A 13,279-nucleotide genomic window follows, 5' to 3' on the forward strand; every position below is an offset into this window, starting at 1 on the left:
TGTAGTTTCTAATATTGCTGCATTAGGGGCTGGTGCCCGTGTCTTTTCATATCTGACCGAGCTCTCATTGCGCACCACAGATCAGTTTGGTTGGTTAGTTGGTTGGTTGGTTATTTTTAAAGATTTATTTTTATTTGAAAGATTTACAGAGAGAAGGAGAAAGAGCAGATGATTTTCCCTCCTGTGGTCCACTCTCCAAATGGCCCCAGCAGCCGGGGCTGAGTGAGTCTGAAGCCAGGAGGCCGTGCTCTCTCTGGGTCTCCCACATGGGTACAGGGGCTCATGTTCCGGGGCTTTTCCAGGTGTGTGAGCAGGGAGTTGCATGGGAATTGGAGCAGCCAAACTGGCACAGGCTTAACCTACTGTACTACTGCATCAGCCAGCCACCCACAGATGTGCTCTTGTGCTTGCTCCGTGCCCTGCGCCTGGGCTCTGTAACATCCCTGGGGCTGGGGCCTGGTGCATCAGCAGCACATCTCGCCTTCCGCATGCAGCCGTGTGAAGAAGAACTTTAACAGAGGCGGGACACTTTTCTAATAATGGACGTATTTCCCTGTGGGATTCCCAAAGGAAGACACAGGCTAAGGAGAGTGGGTCAGAGCTGCACTGCTGTGGGAGAGGACAGAGCAGCCAGGCCAGCTCCTGGGCAGCGCCAGGCCACTGCCTGGGGAAGGCGCCTGCTGCGTCCACGGTGCTGGCCACGGGTGCCTTCCCCACTCTCACAGGATGTGCTGTTTCTCCCGCCAGCTGTGGGCAACTCCGCTCGGGGCTCCAGGAATGCGGCTGGGGTTGACTGGCAGCCTGGGCTTTGGGAAGCTTCTCTTCGGAGCTCATGGTGCAAGAAAAAAGAGTGAGGCCATTGGGACCTAGTCCCCAGATGCCCTGCCCTGCACCCCTAGCCATGGAAAGGGCAGAACTGAAGGGGTTGCCAGTTGATGGGCGTGGGCGAAGGAGCTTTCAGGCTTCGGGCCAAGCTTCAGTTGTCCTTGTCAGGGTCACTCAACGTCCAGCAAGCAGGAGGCCATTGGCAGGGACAGCTCTGTGGCCAGCCCAGAGCCTCTGCCGGGGGTGCCCCCTCACATGCCCACAAGAGGAGGCGTATAACCCCAAGTTTGCAGACACATAACCCCTCCAGATACCTCCCTGTGGAATCATAGCTGCAGCAGATGGTTAGGACTGGAGGGCCAGGCCTCACGTCCCCTGGGCATCAGCCAAGCCATGCCCACCATGTCGTGCAGATCCACAGAAGCACCTGTTGAGTAACCGCTGCGCAGAGCTCAGCGTGTCGGAGCCTTCCAGCCTCATGGGGCTGGGGTAGCCAGGCCTATTTTACAGATGCACATACTGAGGCTTAGAGGCGAGCTAATGCAGGCAGCAGGTGATGATCCTAGCACTAAACCCTGACTCTGAGTCCTCAATCTGAATCACAGAATGCTGCAGTCAAGGACTGCTTGGCCTGAAGACCACAGGCGCTTTCTCTGTCTCTCCGCCCATATATTTATGTATCTCTTTTCTTGTTAGCATTTCTCTAATCTCTTGCGGTGAGTTGAAGTGGAAGCGTGTTTGCATTATTTTATCAATGAGTACTTGGGTAAATATTCATGGATGCTGTAGATAACTAACCCTGCTATTACCATGATAACTGGTTTCACAAATTGGATTAGACTGCGTTTCGAACTTTCTTCGTCTTCTTTCCTTGTAACAGTTTGTTCCTATTTAAAATGGTGTCTGTTTCTTGCCGAAAGGAAGAAGATCTGTCTGCACAGGCCTGCTGTGCTCTGCCTGTGGCTCCGGCACCTTCCCAGCCTGGAGGAGGCCGTGCTGTGTCTGCTGGAGAAGTTCCTCTCCAGGGAGAGAGACAATTGCCTGCAAGGGATCGAGAGCCTTCTAGAAGAGTCACTGCTGGTACGGGCTGGGCTGGGAGGGAACAAAAGCCTTCAAGGGGATGTTGGGGACACGGAAGCAAACACTGTGGAACCTGCATTCATGTTTATTTAAAAATGACCTTGGGTAGGTGGGTGGTGCTGGTTTGTCTCATCCTTCAGTGGCCTCTCCATTGTTGCACCGTCACAAGAATTGTATGCGAGCAACAAACTTTATAAGAACAGCTTTGGCGTGAAAAGTACATTTTTAAAAATGAAAAACTTAGCTGAGTAGGAGTGGGAGCCGACCGAAAGCCTTCAAGCTTTCCTTTTTCTTTTCGTTGAAGCAGCCCACCTCCCCCCACTCCATGTGCTAGCTGCCTCTTCCTTTTCCCTGTGCCCCACCCCCAGGCCTGTGATGTCAGGGACTTGGCGGGTGGCACTGGTCCCCTCTGCCCCACCCGGGTCCACGGCGAGTGCCCTGCGTGCTCTCCTTCTAGGGGGCGGTCAGCCTCCAGAGTTGCTGTGCATCCTGATAAAAACAAATGCAGGTCCTACACGTGCCTGGCTGCCGGCTTCTAGAACCTCCCAGACTTGGTCAGCTGTCCTCAGTGCCTTCCGGAGCCTGTGGGGACTTGCCAAGAGTCTCTTCCTGCTGCCCCGATGGAAGAAGTGAATTCTGAGAGTGACAGGGGTGAGGAGACCAGCACCTGGACTGCAGAAGGCCCTGAGGTTGCCAACTCCAGCCTGGCAGGCACCTCTAACCCTTAGTTCCCGACACCTCTGGTTCATTTGATTCACTCAGAACCTGCCTCTTTCTCTTGTGAGTTGGAGTCAGTGTCAAGGCAATCATAGTTAAGTCAGTTGCCTTTTTCCCCCCATCTCTGTTTTCTAGCTCACCCCCTGCCCCCCAGGTCAAGGTGGGGAGTGTTGCCTCACGGGTGGCTGGATGGCTGTGGGCACAGGTTCAGGCAGGGCTTGGGAGGCTGTAGTTTGGCAGTGGTGTCCCTGTGGCTGAGTTGCAAGGTGGGACCTTTCAGCAGTGGGGCCCAGTGAGAGCTCCCCGGGAGATGCCCTCCAGGGGATTCCGGCCCCGCTTAGTCCGCTCCCGTTTCCTGTTCTGAGATGGGAGGCTTCCTTCCACATGTGACACAACCCTCAGGCCTGTGCCAGAGTCAAGCTGTCAGCCCCGTGCCTTTGTGCCCCTCCCCCTGCAAACTGTGCACCTCTTTTCTTTATAAAGTTAGCCTGCTCCAGGTACTTTGGTACAGCAAAGAGAGAGAGAAAAGCAGAATGCAAAGTTGTATTGAGACTAAACGAGTCCAGCAAAGGCATCTTTGTGAATAATTACAACTTGTCTTCCTCATTCAAAGCAATTGCATATGGGGTCCAGTGTGTAGCCTACCGGCTAAAGTCCTTGCCTTACATGCACCGGGATCCCATATGGGTGCCAGTTCTAATCCTGGTGGCCCCACTTCCCATCCAGCTACCTGCTTGTGACCAGGGAACGCAGTCAAGGACAGCCCAAAGCCTTGGGACCCTGCACTCATGTGGGAGACTTGGAGGAGGCTCCTGGCTTCAGATTGGCTCAGCTCTGATCTTTGTAGTGGGTCGGCAGATGGAAGATCTTCCTCTCTGTCTCTCCTCCTCTCTGTATATCTGACTTTCCAATACAAATAAGTAAATCTTTGAAAAGTTGCATATTAAGACAAGAAATAAGAATGCACTTTACTTAAAAGTTATGATGCAATTCAAACAAAAACAAACCACCTGGCAGCTCATACCAGATTACTCTCTGGTTTATTAGCTGGTGCACCTCTTTATTTCTGACTCCAGTATTCGCACTGTAATTCACTGGAATTTTCTCTGTGCCCTTGTCAGTAGCAAAACATGCTCAGCAGGCCACTGCCTGCGCTCTGGGCAGACGCTTGCTCTCCGTCTTCTTTTGGTTGGAAAGTGCCAGTTCCTGGTGACGCTTCTCAGATCCCACCAGGCCCTCTCGGGTCCCTCTCCGGGCCCTTTGCAGCTCAGCGCTGAGGCCTGAACAGTGGGAGACAGCGGGGCCGCCATGACACAGCGCCGGGTCCCAGGCTCAGCAGCCTCTCCTCGGCAGGCAGCTTAGAAGTCAGTTGATTTACAATAGCGTCTGCAGGATCCCATGTGCAGGGACGCAGCGCTCCCACTGTGACCAAGGGCGGTTCTAGAGGGTGTTTCTTGGCTTAATTTATTGTGGCACTGGCAGGATGTGACCTCTGGGTGCCTCAGGGTCCAAGGAGGTAATTATAGCGCAGACAGTGAGCTGGCAGGCCCTGATTGGTGTGGGCTGTTCTCCTAGGCACCCCTGGCCCGCAGTGCCAGAACCCCAGCAGGCTGAGTGACTGCAGGGGTAACCTGAAGAACCTGCTTCGTAATTGCATCCTCCGATTCATTTATCTCAGCACAGTGACAGCACCAAGGCCGAGTATCAGCGCGGGGTCTCGGGCCGGGCTGAGACGCCGAGGAAACCCGATGCCTATTACATTAGCGCTGGATTCCGACCGTAATTACAGTGTGATGGTCTGCGGAACTTGTGTTTCCTATGGAGCACTGTTAATTACATTTCCATCCCTGGGGACTGTCCAGAGCGAGTTCTGGAGACTGTGTAGTTACCAAAATGCAGCAGCGACAACAGATGAAAGTGTGGGACAGGTTGCACAAAGGGGGACAACTTCCCCAACGCCCTCAGGCCTCGCAGGGACTCGGGAGGAACCCCCCCCCCCCCAAGGACCAGGGAGTAGCTTACCATCACCTGAGTTCTAAAGTCACTGGGGGGAGGGGAGCTGCAAAAACCCCAAAGTTCTTGGAAAATACACTTGGAAGGTCAGCTTGGCTGGGTGCAGGTTTGCATGTGTGCGTGCATTTGACTTTGAAAACACCAGTCAGCTTTCGGGGTGGGTTTGCTTTTGAGGGCACCCTTTGATTTCCTGGGGCTGGATCAGCCCCAAGTCCATGGCTGCTTGCCACAGTTGGTGGCCCCTAAAGAAATCAAGGCATTAACCCCAGTTTGTCGTTTACTGTACAGACTGGGAAGATGGCAAGCCGTCGCTCCAGACCTGACCTTAAAACCGCTGTCCCCAGAGCGCTGAAAGCCACTTGCTAATCAGGCAGCTTTCTTGGCACCGCCAGGGTTTCCCAGGGCTGGCCCCAATCAGAAGGGTGTTGTTTTCCAGCTACAATTCTGTTTGTGGAGCCCAGAAAGCTATTGTTTGGATTCCACATTTGACTGACAAGTGCGGGCTGGCTGGCAGGGTGGCCCTGCACTCACTGCGCGCTGCTGCCAGGGCCGGGGCACCCTGGTTCCCATGCCCTCCCTCGCCTCTGCAGGCAGATTTTCCCCTGAAAGAACAAGAGGAGAGAGGGCAGAGGAATGCCAGGGCAGGCGCAGAGAAGGGGGGCTGTCTTCCTGGCCTCCTTTCCTTTTTTTCCTTTCTTTCTTTCCTTCTTTTTTTCTTTCCTTTTTTTTTTTTTTTTTTTGTTAGACTTGGATTTAAGATGAGATGACACTCCCCCAGAGGTCAGTTAAAACAATCGCCTTATCTAATAAGAGCTTAGGTATGAAAAGCATCCACAGAGTTGGGATGTGCATTCTGGCCTCGGTCTCCGGGCAGCAGACAGAGCCACCTCGGGGCAGACTCTGACTTTCCACAAAAGCCCAGAACCCGCCACATGCTCCTGCAGGTTTAGCTCCACGCTCCAGATGCTGGGCTCCTGTTTTCTGCACTCGAATTTCTTTCCACCAATATTGTAGAGTTTTCTTGTCCTGCTTTTTCCTTTTACAGTCATTTCAACATCTCCTTTTTGAGTTCTTTAATGTAATGCCTTGTAATTTTGCAAAGGAAATAATTTAAAGTGTGTTGGCCGCTTCTGTCTGTGGCTAAGATTTAGCCCAAGGAGCTGTGCTTCCATAGTAGTTGTACTTTGCAGGGGCGGCCTCACGGGGGCAGCAGGCCCCCCTGATGTCGCCTGGAAGGGGCGGGAAGCGGGGGAGGGGAGCAGAGCGAGGCCAGATTGCAGGGTTCTGTCTGCCCTGTTGGAGCTGCATGGCCGTGCTACCTTCCAGCCAGAAACCAAGGGGGAGCGGAGGAAAACCGAGAATCCAACAGCAACAAAAAACAAAACCAGCCCTGGTGGGCCTAGGGGCCCAGGCGCGCCGAGGCTGCGCTGGGAAGCGGGCGGCGGCCCAGAGTGTTCCCCTGCTCAGGCCCCCGGGAGGCCACCCCGGGGCTGGGGATCGGGGAGGGGGGATTTTTTTTGTCTGGCGTCCAGAGCCGGCCACCCCGTGCCTTCCCAGGCGTGCCTCCGACTCTGCCCTACCTCTCTGAGAGCATGTGTAAGCTTACACCGCAAAAGTACATTTGGTACTTGTTAAGTTTTCTAAGCCTGGGAATGACAGATTTATCACTAATTAAACAATAATTGCATTATGGAGTACTGAAAAAAAATTACTTGTCGTATAAACAACATCTGGTAAAGATTAAAAAGAAAGAATAATTTTTCCAAGCTCAAATTTGTTGCAAGAAACTTGAATGTTTTGAAACAAAATAGATCCTAAGATGTAAAAGGGATATTTACATTCTTAGGTTTAGTCTTTTGAAAACAGAAAAAATGGTGTAATCAACAATACATAATTACACAATACAAAGTACATTTAAAAGCAAGTCAGCGGCAAGGTGCCTGTGCCACCCTGATGGGAAGGTTTTATAAAATACATTTCTCAGAACTCAACTTGATCAAGGAGCTTCCTGCTGAGATGTTTTTTAAGCAGAAAGTCTTGTGGGGAGTTGAGCTGCCCCTGGCCTCCCTAACAAGGCGCCTCCCAGCACCGCCATGCTGCAGGCGGAGGGCAGGGCCGAGCCCGAGGGCGCCCTGCACGGGCCGGGGACCTGAGTTCCTCTCCCGTCTACCCCTTCTTTAATTTTTTAAACTAATTTAGTTGAAAGGCAAAGAGACGAAGACAGGCAGTTTCATCCATGGGTCCATTCCCCAAATGGCCACAGTGGCTGGGGCCACGCTGCGCTGAAGCCAGGAGCTGCCAGGTGGGGTGGCCGGTGGGGGCACCTAGGCTCCTGGGCCCTTGCAGGACAAAGCAAAGCAGGGAGCTGTTGGCCTCCAGGGGCCTGGGACTCTGATCCGTGCCGTCTCACTGTACCCGTCCCACCTCAAGTTTTCAAAAATGTCTTATTGGTAGGAGAGGCGCACAGAGACCAGGAGACAGCTCCAATGTACTGGCTAACTCCCCCAGATTCCTACAAAAGCCAGAGCCAGAAACTGCCTCCAGTGTGGGGTGCACCTTGACTCCTAGGCCAGACTGACACCCATCCCTCCCCCTATCTGAAGGACAGCGGACAGGCTCTGAGGGCGACAGGTTTAAGGGGTGGGGAAGGTCGGTCATCCTGTGATCTGCCCAGATCCCAATCTCATCTCTCTTGCTGAATTGTTTTCAGTCTCCCCCAGTTTCCATATGTCTCCTTCCCCCTCCAGCAAATGATAGGGAGAAAAAGAAATATTTCTGCCTGAGAATTCGAGTTCTCCTGCATTCTCAGGCCCCTTTCAAATAGTCAGTGGCTTGTGCTAATCACCCACCCGCAAGCAGGGCTGGAGCCAGGAGAGTGACAAACCTGCTGTTCCTGACAGCACTGTTGCTGGGCCCTGGGCCCCTGCCCGCTGGGCCTTCCCTTGCTTCGCTGAGGGACAGGACTGGGCAGGCAGGACATACACAGCCTGGCTCAGGGTGGCTGTAGCAACAAGCTGGAGAGGGAAGGAAAGGCCACGGGGCACTGCGGCAGGACAGTGTGGTCCCTATGCAGAGGATGCGGCTCCCCCACACCTTATCTGAACCCGAGATCTGAAGGCTGGGTTGGGGCAGAAGGCCTTGAGAAAGGCCAGATGGAGTGGGTGAAAAAGACACCAAGGCACAGAGCTCCGTTAGGCGGTGGGGCACAGGCCTGCAGAGCGCCCCCTGGTGGGTGTGTACTGCCCACCAGCGCGCATGCCTCTCGGAGACACAGGGCTTCCCAGGAAGCAGGGCCACTCCCAGACCCTCCCAGGAGGATTCTTTTGATAAGAAAAGCAGCCTAAGTGTGCTTTTGTGTGTGATGTCCCTGGGCCACACGGCTGACCCCGGAGCACTGTGGTCCCCAGAAGGGGACTCGCTGACCCTGAAATTATGTGCTTGTGAAGAATAAAGGCTCTCGTTTTAAAGACCATCAGAAAAGGGTGCAGATGAAAAGGAGCTGTGCATAGTCCCTGGGCGCGGGGAGGGAGTGAGGCCGGCCCTGAGGTCAGCCTCTGCCACTGGTGTCATCTCCCCTGGCTGTGCTGGCTTTGCAGCCAGGGGAGGCCATGAGAGTGGGTGAAAGAAGTCTAGGAGATTGTCCCCTGCCACACCACACAGCCCCATGGAGATGCTGGCTGGAAAGCGCTGTCTAAAGGACACACCAGTCATTCCTTCCTGCCTCTGCCCCTGCCCTGCCCTGCCGTGCAGAAGGCCCCCTGAGCAGTGTCCACTGAGCACCCGGCCCTGGGAATGGCTATGGGCTACATGAGCTGCAGGCCTGCGCTCCTGTTTACCAAGGTTCAGCTTTTATTTTATTTATTTTTATTTTTGTCTTGCATTTTCCACCTGTGTGTATTTACCTGTCTGTGTCTTGCTAAATGCGCAGAGTGCTTTTCCTGTGTCTTTTAATGTTTCCCTTACGAAGACACAGAAACTTGGGTGATCTTTTCTGATTAAATAGCCTGTGACCTGCCAGGGGCTGGCGGTATACACAACAAGGCTGGGAAGCAGGAACTAAGCTGACTTGCCCAAGGCCAAAGCCAGGACATCCCCTGCCTGGTCACTGTGGGCTCTGTCCTTTTCCTGGAGCGTGACAGCTGTCCTTCAGCTAAACAAGCCCGCCAGTGAAGACCTGGGGAGTGGGGACCTGGGGAGCGGGGACCTGGGGAGCGGGGACCTGGGGAATGGGGACCTGGGGAGTGAGGACCTGGGGAGTGGGGAGTGGGGACCTGGGGAGTGAGGACCTGGGGAGTGGGGAGTGAGGACCTGGGGAATGAGGACCTGGGGAGTGGGGACCTGGGGAGTGGGGACCTGGGGAGTGGGGACCTGGGGAGTGGGGTCCTGGGGAGTGGGGACCTGGGGAGTGGGGACCTGTGGAGTGAGGACCTGGGGAGCGAGGACCGGTGGAGCGAGGACCTGGGGAGCGAGGACCTGGGGAGCGGGGGACCTGGGGAGCGGGGACCTGGGGAGTGAGGACCTGGGGAGTGAGGAGTGAGGACCTGGGGAGTGAGGACGGAGTGAGGACCTGGGGAGTGAGGACGAGTGAGGACCTGGGGAGCGGGGACCTGGGGAGTGAGGACGGAGTGAGGACCTGGGGAGTGGGGAGTGAGGACCTGGGGAGTGAGGACCTGGGGAGTGGGGACCTGGGGAGTGGGGACCTGGGGAGTGGGGACCTGGGGAGTGAGGAGTGAGGACCTGGGGAGTGGGGAGTGAGGACCTGGGGAGTGAGGACCTGGGGAGTGGGGACCTGGGGAGTGAGGACCTGGGGAGTGGGGACCTGGGGAGTGGGGACCTGGGGAGTGAGGACGGAGTGAGGACCTGGGGAGTGAGGACGGAGTGAGGACCTGGGGAGTGGGGAGTGAGGACCTGGGGAGTGGGGACCTGGGGAGTGCTGTTTTTAAAGAGGAGAGAATCAGTTGTCCTTCCAAGGTTTTTTGTTTTTAAGGTTTATTTATCTTTATTGGAAAGGCAGATAGAGAGGATGAGAGGGAGAGAAGGATCCTTCATCCTCTGGTTCACTCCCCAAGTGGCCACAACGGTCAGAGCCTAGCCGAAGCCAGGGGCCAGGAGCTTCTTCCGGATCTCCCACATGGGTGCAGGATCCCAAGGCTTTGGGCCGTCCTCTACTGCTTTCCCAGCACACAAGCAGGGAGCTGGATGGGACGTGGAGCAGCACGACCTGGCCACCATATGGTATCCGGTCACTTGCAAGGCCAGGATTTAGCCACCAGGCTACTGCACCTTGCCCAAGGACTGGTTATCCTTTCATTGGGACTCCAGCCTGGAGCCATCCGTGGCGTCTTGCAGAACTGGCGCATCACCACTAGATGGCGAGCGCTCAATGTTACAACAGAGAGCCCAGCGAGGCCTGACTGTAGGACAACCTTGCTGTCTTCAAAATTGCCTAAAAATTGCCAAGCAGTGCGTGCTCTTTGCTCTTTGTTCTTGTGAGTGGGGTGTGGGGGAACTGTGAAATGTGTTTCTCAAAACTAGCTGGTATCAGGTGCACTATTACTCCAGGAAACTCCCTATGAAAGCCCGCACACAAGCACTGAGGTGCTGCCATAAATATTGTCATGGGCACACAGGGTCTGTTCTCACGCCAAGAGATGGCTCACTGGCCGAGATGGGGAGCCCTGGAGGCTTCTGCAGAAGTGCCTTATCAAAGCCTGGGAGAAGTAGACGCCATGCATTCCCCATAATGGCATCTTTCTCCTTCACATGAGCCCTCTTTTCATCCTAGATGATTTAAGCTGCTAAATTCATAGTATACTACTGCACGATGTTGTTCAGCTCAGCTTGGCAAGGCTGCTTTCAACAGCACTGATTCTAAATAGCTATGTGCGCACTTCCAGGAAAGCAGGCAAGAACAAAAAGGCTGGCCCAGAGGCCCTCCCAGGTTGTGGGAGGCCAGGCCAGCAGCGTGCAGGACTGCAGGCCACATGAACAGGCCCCACGTCCTCCTGCAGCTGGCTGCAGACTGTGTTAACAACTGCCCGTGACAGCTTAACCAAACTGTCCGGACCATGTGGCCACATCCTAAAAGGTGCGAGGGTGGGGGAGGTTGTCCGCAGGTCTGCCCAGAGACCCTGACCCGCGGTTGCCCGTGGCCGCTGCCCTGGGCTCTGGTGCCTGGGGCTGCAGGCAGCTGCAGGCAGGACACGGCCAGGACTGGCCCATGACACCGTGCTTTCCTCTCGCAGCCACAGGCCGCCGCCTGCCACCCTGCTGTGTTCTGGGTCGTGGATGAGATGTTCAGGTACGTGAGCCATCGGGCCTGCGGGAGCCACGGGTTTGGCCGCCCCACCTGTCGGAGGGGAAATGAAGGCTTCTGGTCCCTTCTTCCTCGTGTGAGATGCGGTTAAGTGGAGGCAAGAACTCAGTGTGTGGTTAAAAGCCTTTGGGTAAGGCTGAGCACAACTCAGTTCACTCTTAGAACTCAACTCAGAATGACACCAGAGCAGAACCGAATCTGAGCCCCCGGTCCCCAGAGTGTAGGCTTTCCCTCAGGTCGGTGTGGAGGACAGTTGTGTGCTGCCCTGGCCACAGGAGAGCTGACCGTCCTCCTGAAGGCCTCGAGCTCGGCAAAGCCCAAAGTGTGCGAATCAATACGTGGAGCCGTCGCGAACACTCTTCTCCCAAAAGGGAGATCCGCAGCGTGCCATCTCGCGGCCTGGCAGCTCCGGCTCTGAGGAGGCCAGCCCTTCTTGGGAAATGTGCTGTGTCCACACCCGGTGGAAGGTGGGCTCCCTGCGTGCGGGGTGCACTAGGCCTGTTGCCCTGGGCAGCGGCAGCCAGGAGCTGGTGGGCCAGCCAGGGACCCCCACCCCGCTCGGCCCCCTCCACCCTCACCCCACAGCGCGGGCTCCCAGGAAGACCACAGCCCCCAGGGGTAGGGCCTCTGGCAGCAGCTACTCATGGTCCTATATCGCGCCAACCTCGAGGGGTGGAAATGTCAGGATAGTGCTTGTAGCTTCAGGCCAGCCAAGCTGGGGTTGATGGGGTGTGTGTGTGTGTGTGTGTGTGTGAAACAAATATAGAGGAGATTTCATTGTTTGGAAGCCGAGTGTCCTGGGAAGATACGACCAAGCCCCTTCACTTGGTGGCTTGGCTGGAGAGCAGGGTGCCCACCCAGGTGGCACTCCTGGGGCTGTGTTGCCCACCTGCTTGTGATGGGCAAGGGCTGTGGCCGTTGGCGCCTCTCCGCCCAGAGCAAGCTCAGAAATGGGGGTGCTGGCTTTCCCGCTGCTGCTCAGTCTGCACCAAGGAGCTCGGCAAGTTCCTCGTGAACCTGTTGTAACCCTGCCCTTGCACTGCTCAGGTGTGCGCTCCTGGAAACCGACGGGGCCCCGGAAGTAGTGGCCGCCCTTCAAGCGTTTACAAGATGCTTTGTGTCAGCACTGGAGGAAACGGGCACGCAGGTCTGTCTGTGCATGCTCCCCATTAGCCTGGCCTGTCCCCCAACAAGAGGCGGTTAGGTGGTTACAGTTCATCCCCAGAAAGGAGTACTCTGTCCACTCATTGTCACAGGCTGCTTTGCCTGTGTCACAACCCGGGGCCCAGGAGTACCTAGCCAGTCTCGCCCGGTGGCCTTTGTCAACTGGATGCCCTGACCCCCCATCCCCAGGCCACCAGGAGCATCCTGGGCTCCAGCTGGGAGATGCTAAGCAGCAAACCCAACTCCCATGGGAGCTGGGTTCCAGGAGGGTGAGAGGTCCCACAGGGAGCCCCCGAGAACTCCAGCCCCCCCCCCCCCTGCAGCAGAGGCTGGGCAACAGCTGCTGTCAGCTGCGGGGAGCACGGGGCGGGCCTTCATCCCTAGAGCTCCCAGCTCTGTGGATGCACAGGTCAGTGGGAGACAGGGCTGGTGTGCGCCCTGCAGCACCAGTTCCCCCGTCTGGCCCCACTGAGGGCCTGAGCCCCCTGTGCTGCACTTTGGAAGGCAGCAAGTAAGTATGCAGCATCGATTTCTTGGCCTCTTTCCTTCCCTGGGGAAGCTCGCTGCACCGTAGTATGCAGTGTTATCCGCCTGGGAGGCATGGCTCCTCCTGGCCGTGGGGTGGAGGCATAACCTCAAGTGCTGCGGATAGCTGGCCTCCACAAAACCACACCCTTGGACCCCTGCAATGGACCTCGACCCGGCCCAGGAAGCCGGGGGGAGCAGTTTTGCCTCCAGCCCTGACCTGTGTTGCCTTGAATTGGACTTGCAGTTGCTTTCGATCTGTAGTGTCCAGAGGAGGCAGACCCAGGCCTGGGGGAATGTGGCCGTACAGGCAGGCTGCCGCCCCTCCTCCCTCGGCAGATGCCCTCTTTGTCACAGTATCTGGGAGTGTCTGCTAGTGTGGCGAAGGCCGGCCCGCAGTCCTAAGGCCTGCTAGAGGCTTCTGTTCTTACAGACCCCCTGGGGCACCTCAGGGGGTGTGGGTCCCTAGGAGCATGTGGGCGCCATGGCTGTGTCATGCCCTGCCGTGAGCTCCTTGTCCTGGCGCCGCTCCCTGGAATACAGGTCTTCAGTGCGTAATTGGGTTCATGTGAGGTCAGGAATGCACATAAAGACAGCACGAACCGGACTTTATTACCTACAAGTCCCAGAAGGTGACTT

General features: G+C 56.1%; 1 protein-coding gene across 1 annotated transcript in view; it reads left to right on the top strand.

The window, feature by feature from the left end:
• FANCC (FA complementation group C) overlaps positions 1-13,279 on the top strand; it is a 228,114-nt gene that overhangs the window by 177,538 nt on the left and 37,297 nt on the right. Inside the window, exons 8-10 of the mRNA XM_040988870.1 lie at positions 1,746-1,905; positions 10,881-10,936; positions 11,999-12,098. Coding sequence (XP_040844804.1) covers positions 1,746-1,905; positions 10,881-10,936; positions 11,999-12,098 — 316 coding nt within the window. The remainder of the gene's footprint in view (positions 1-1,745; positions 1,906-10,880; positions 10,937-11,998; positions 12,099-13,279) is intronic.

Source organism: Ochotona curzoniae, unplaced genomic scaffold, assembly GCF_017591425.1.
Source record: "Ochotona curzoniae isolate NIBS_2020 unplaced genomic scaffold, NIBS_Ocur_1.0 contig_50, whole genome shotgun sequence".
NCBI classification, from domain to species: domain Eukaryota; kingdom Metazoa; phylum Chordata; class Mammalia; order Lagomorpha; family Ochotonidae; genus Ochotona; species Ochotona curzoniae.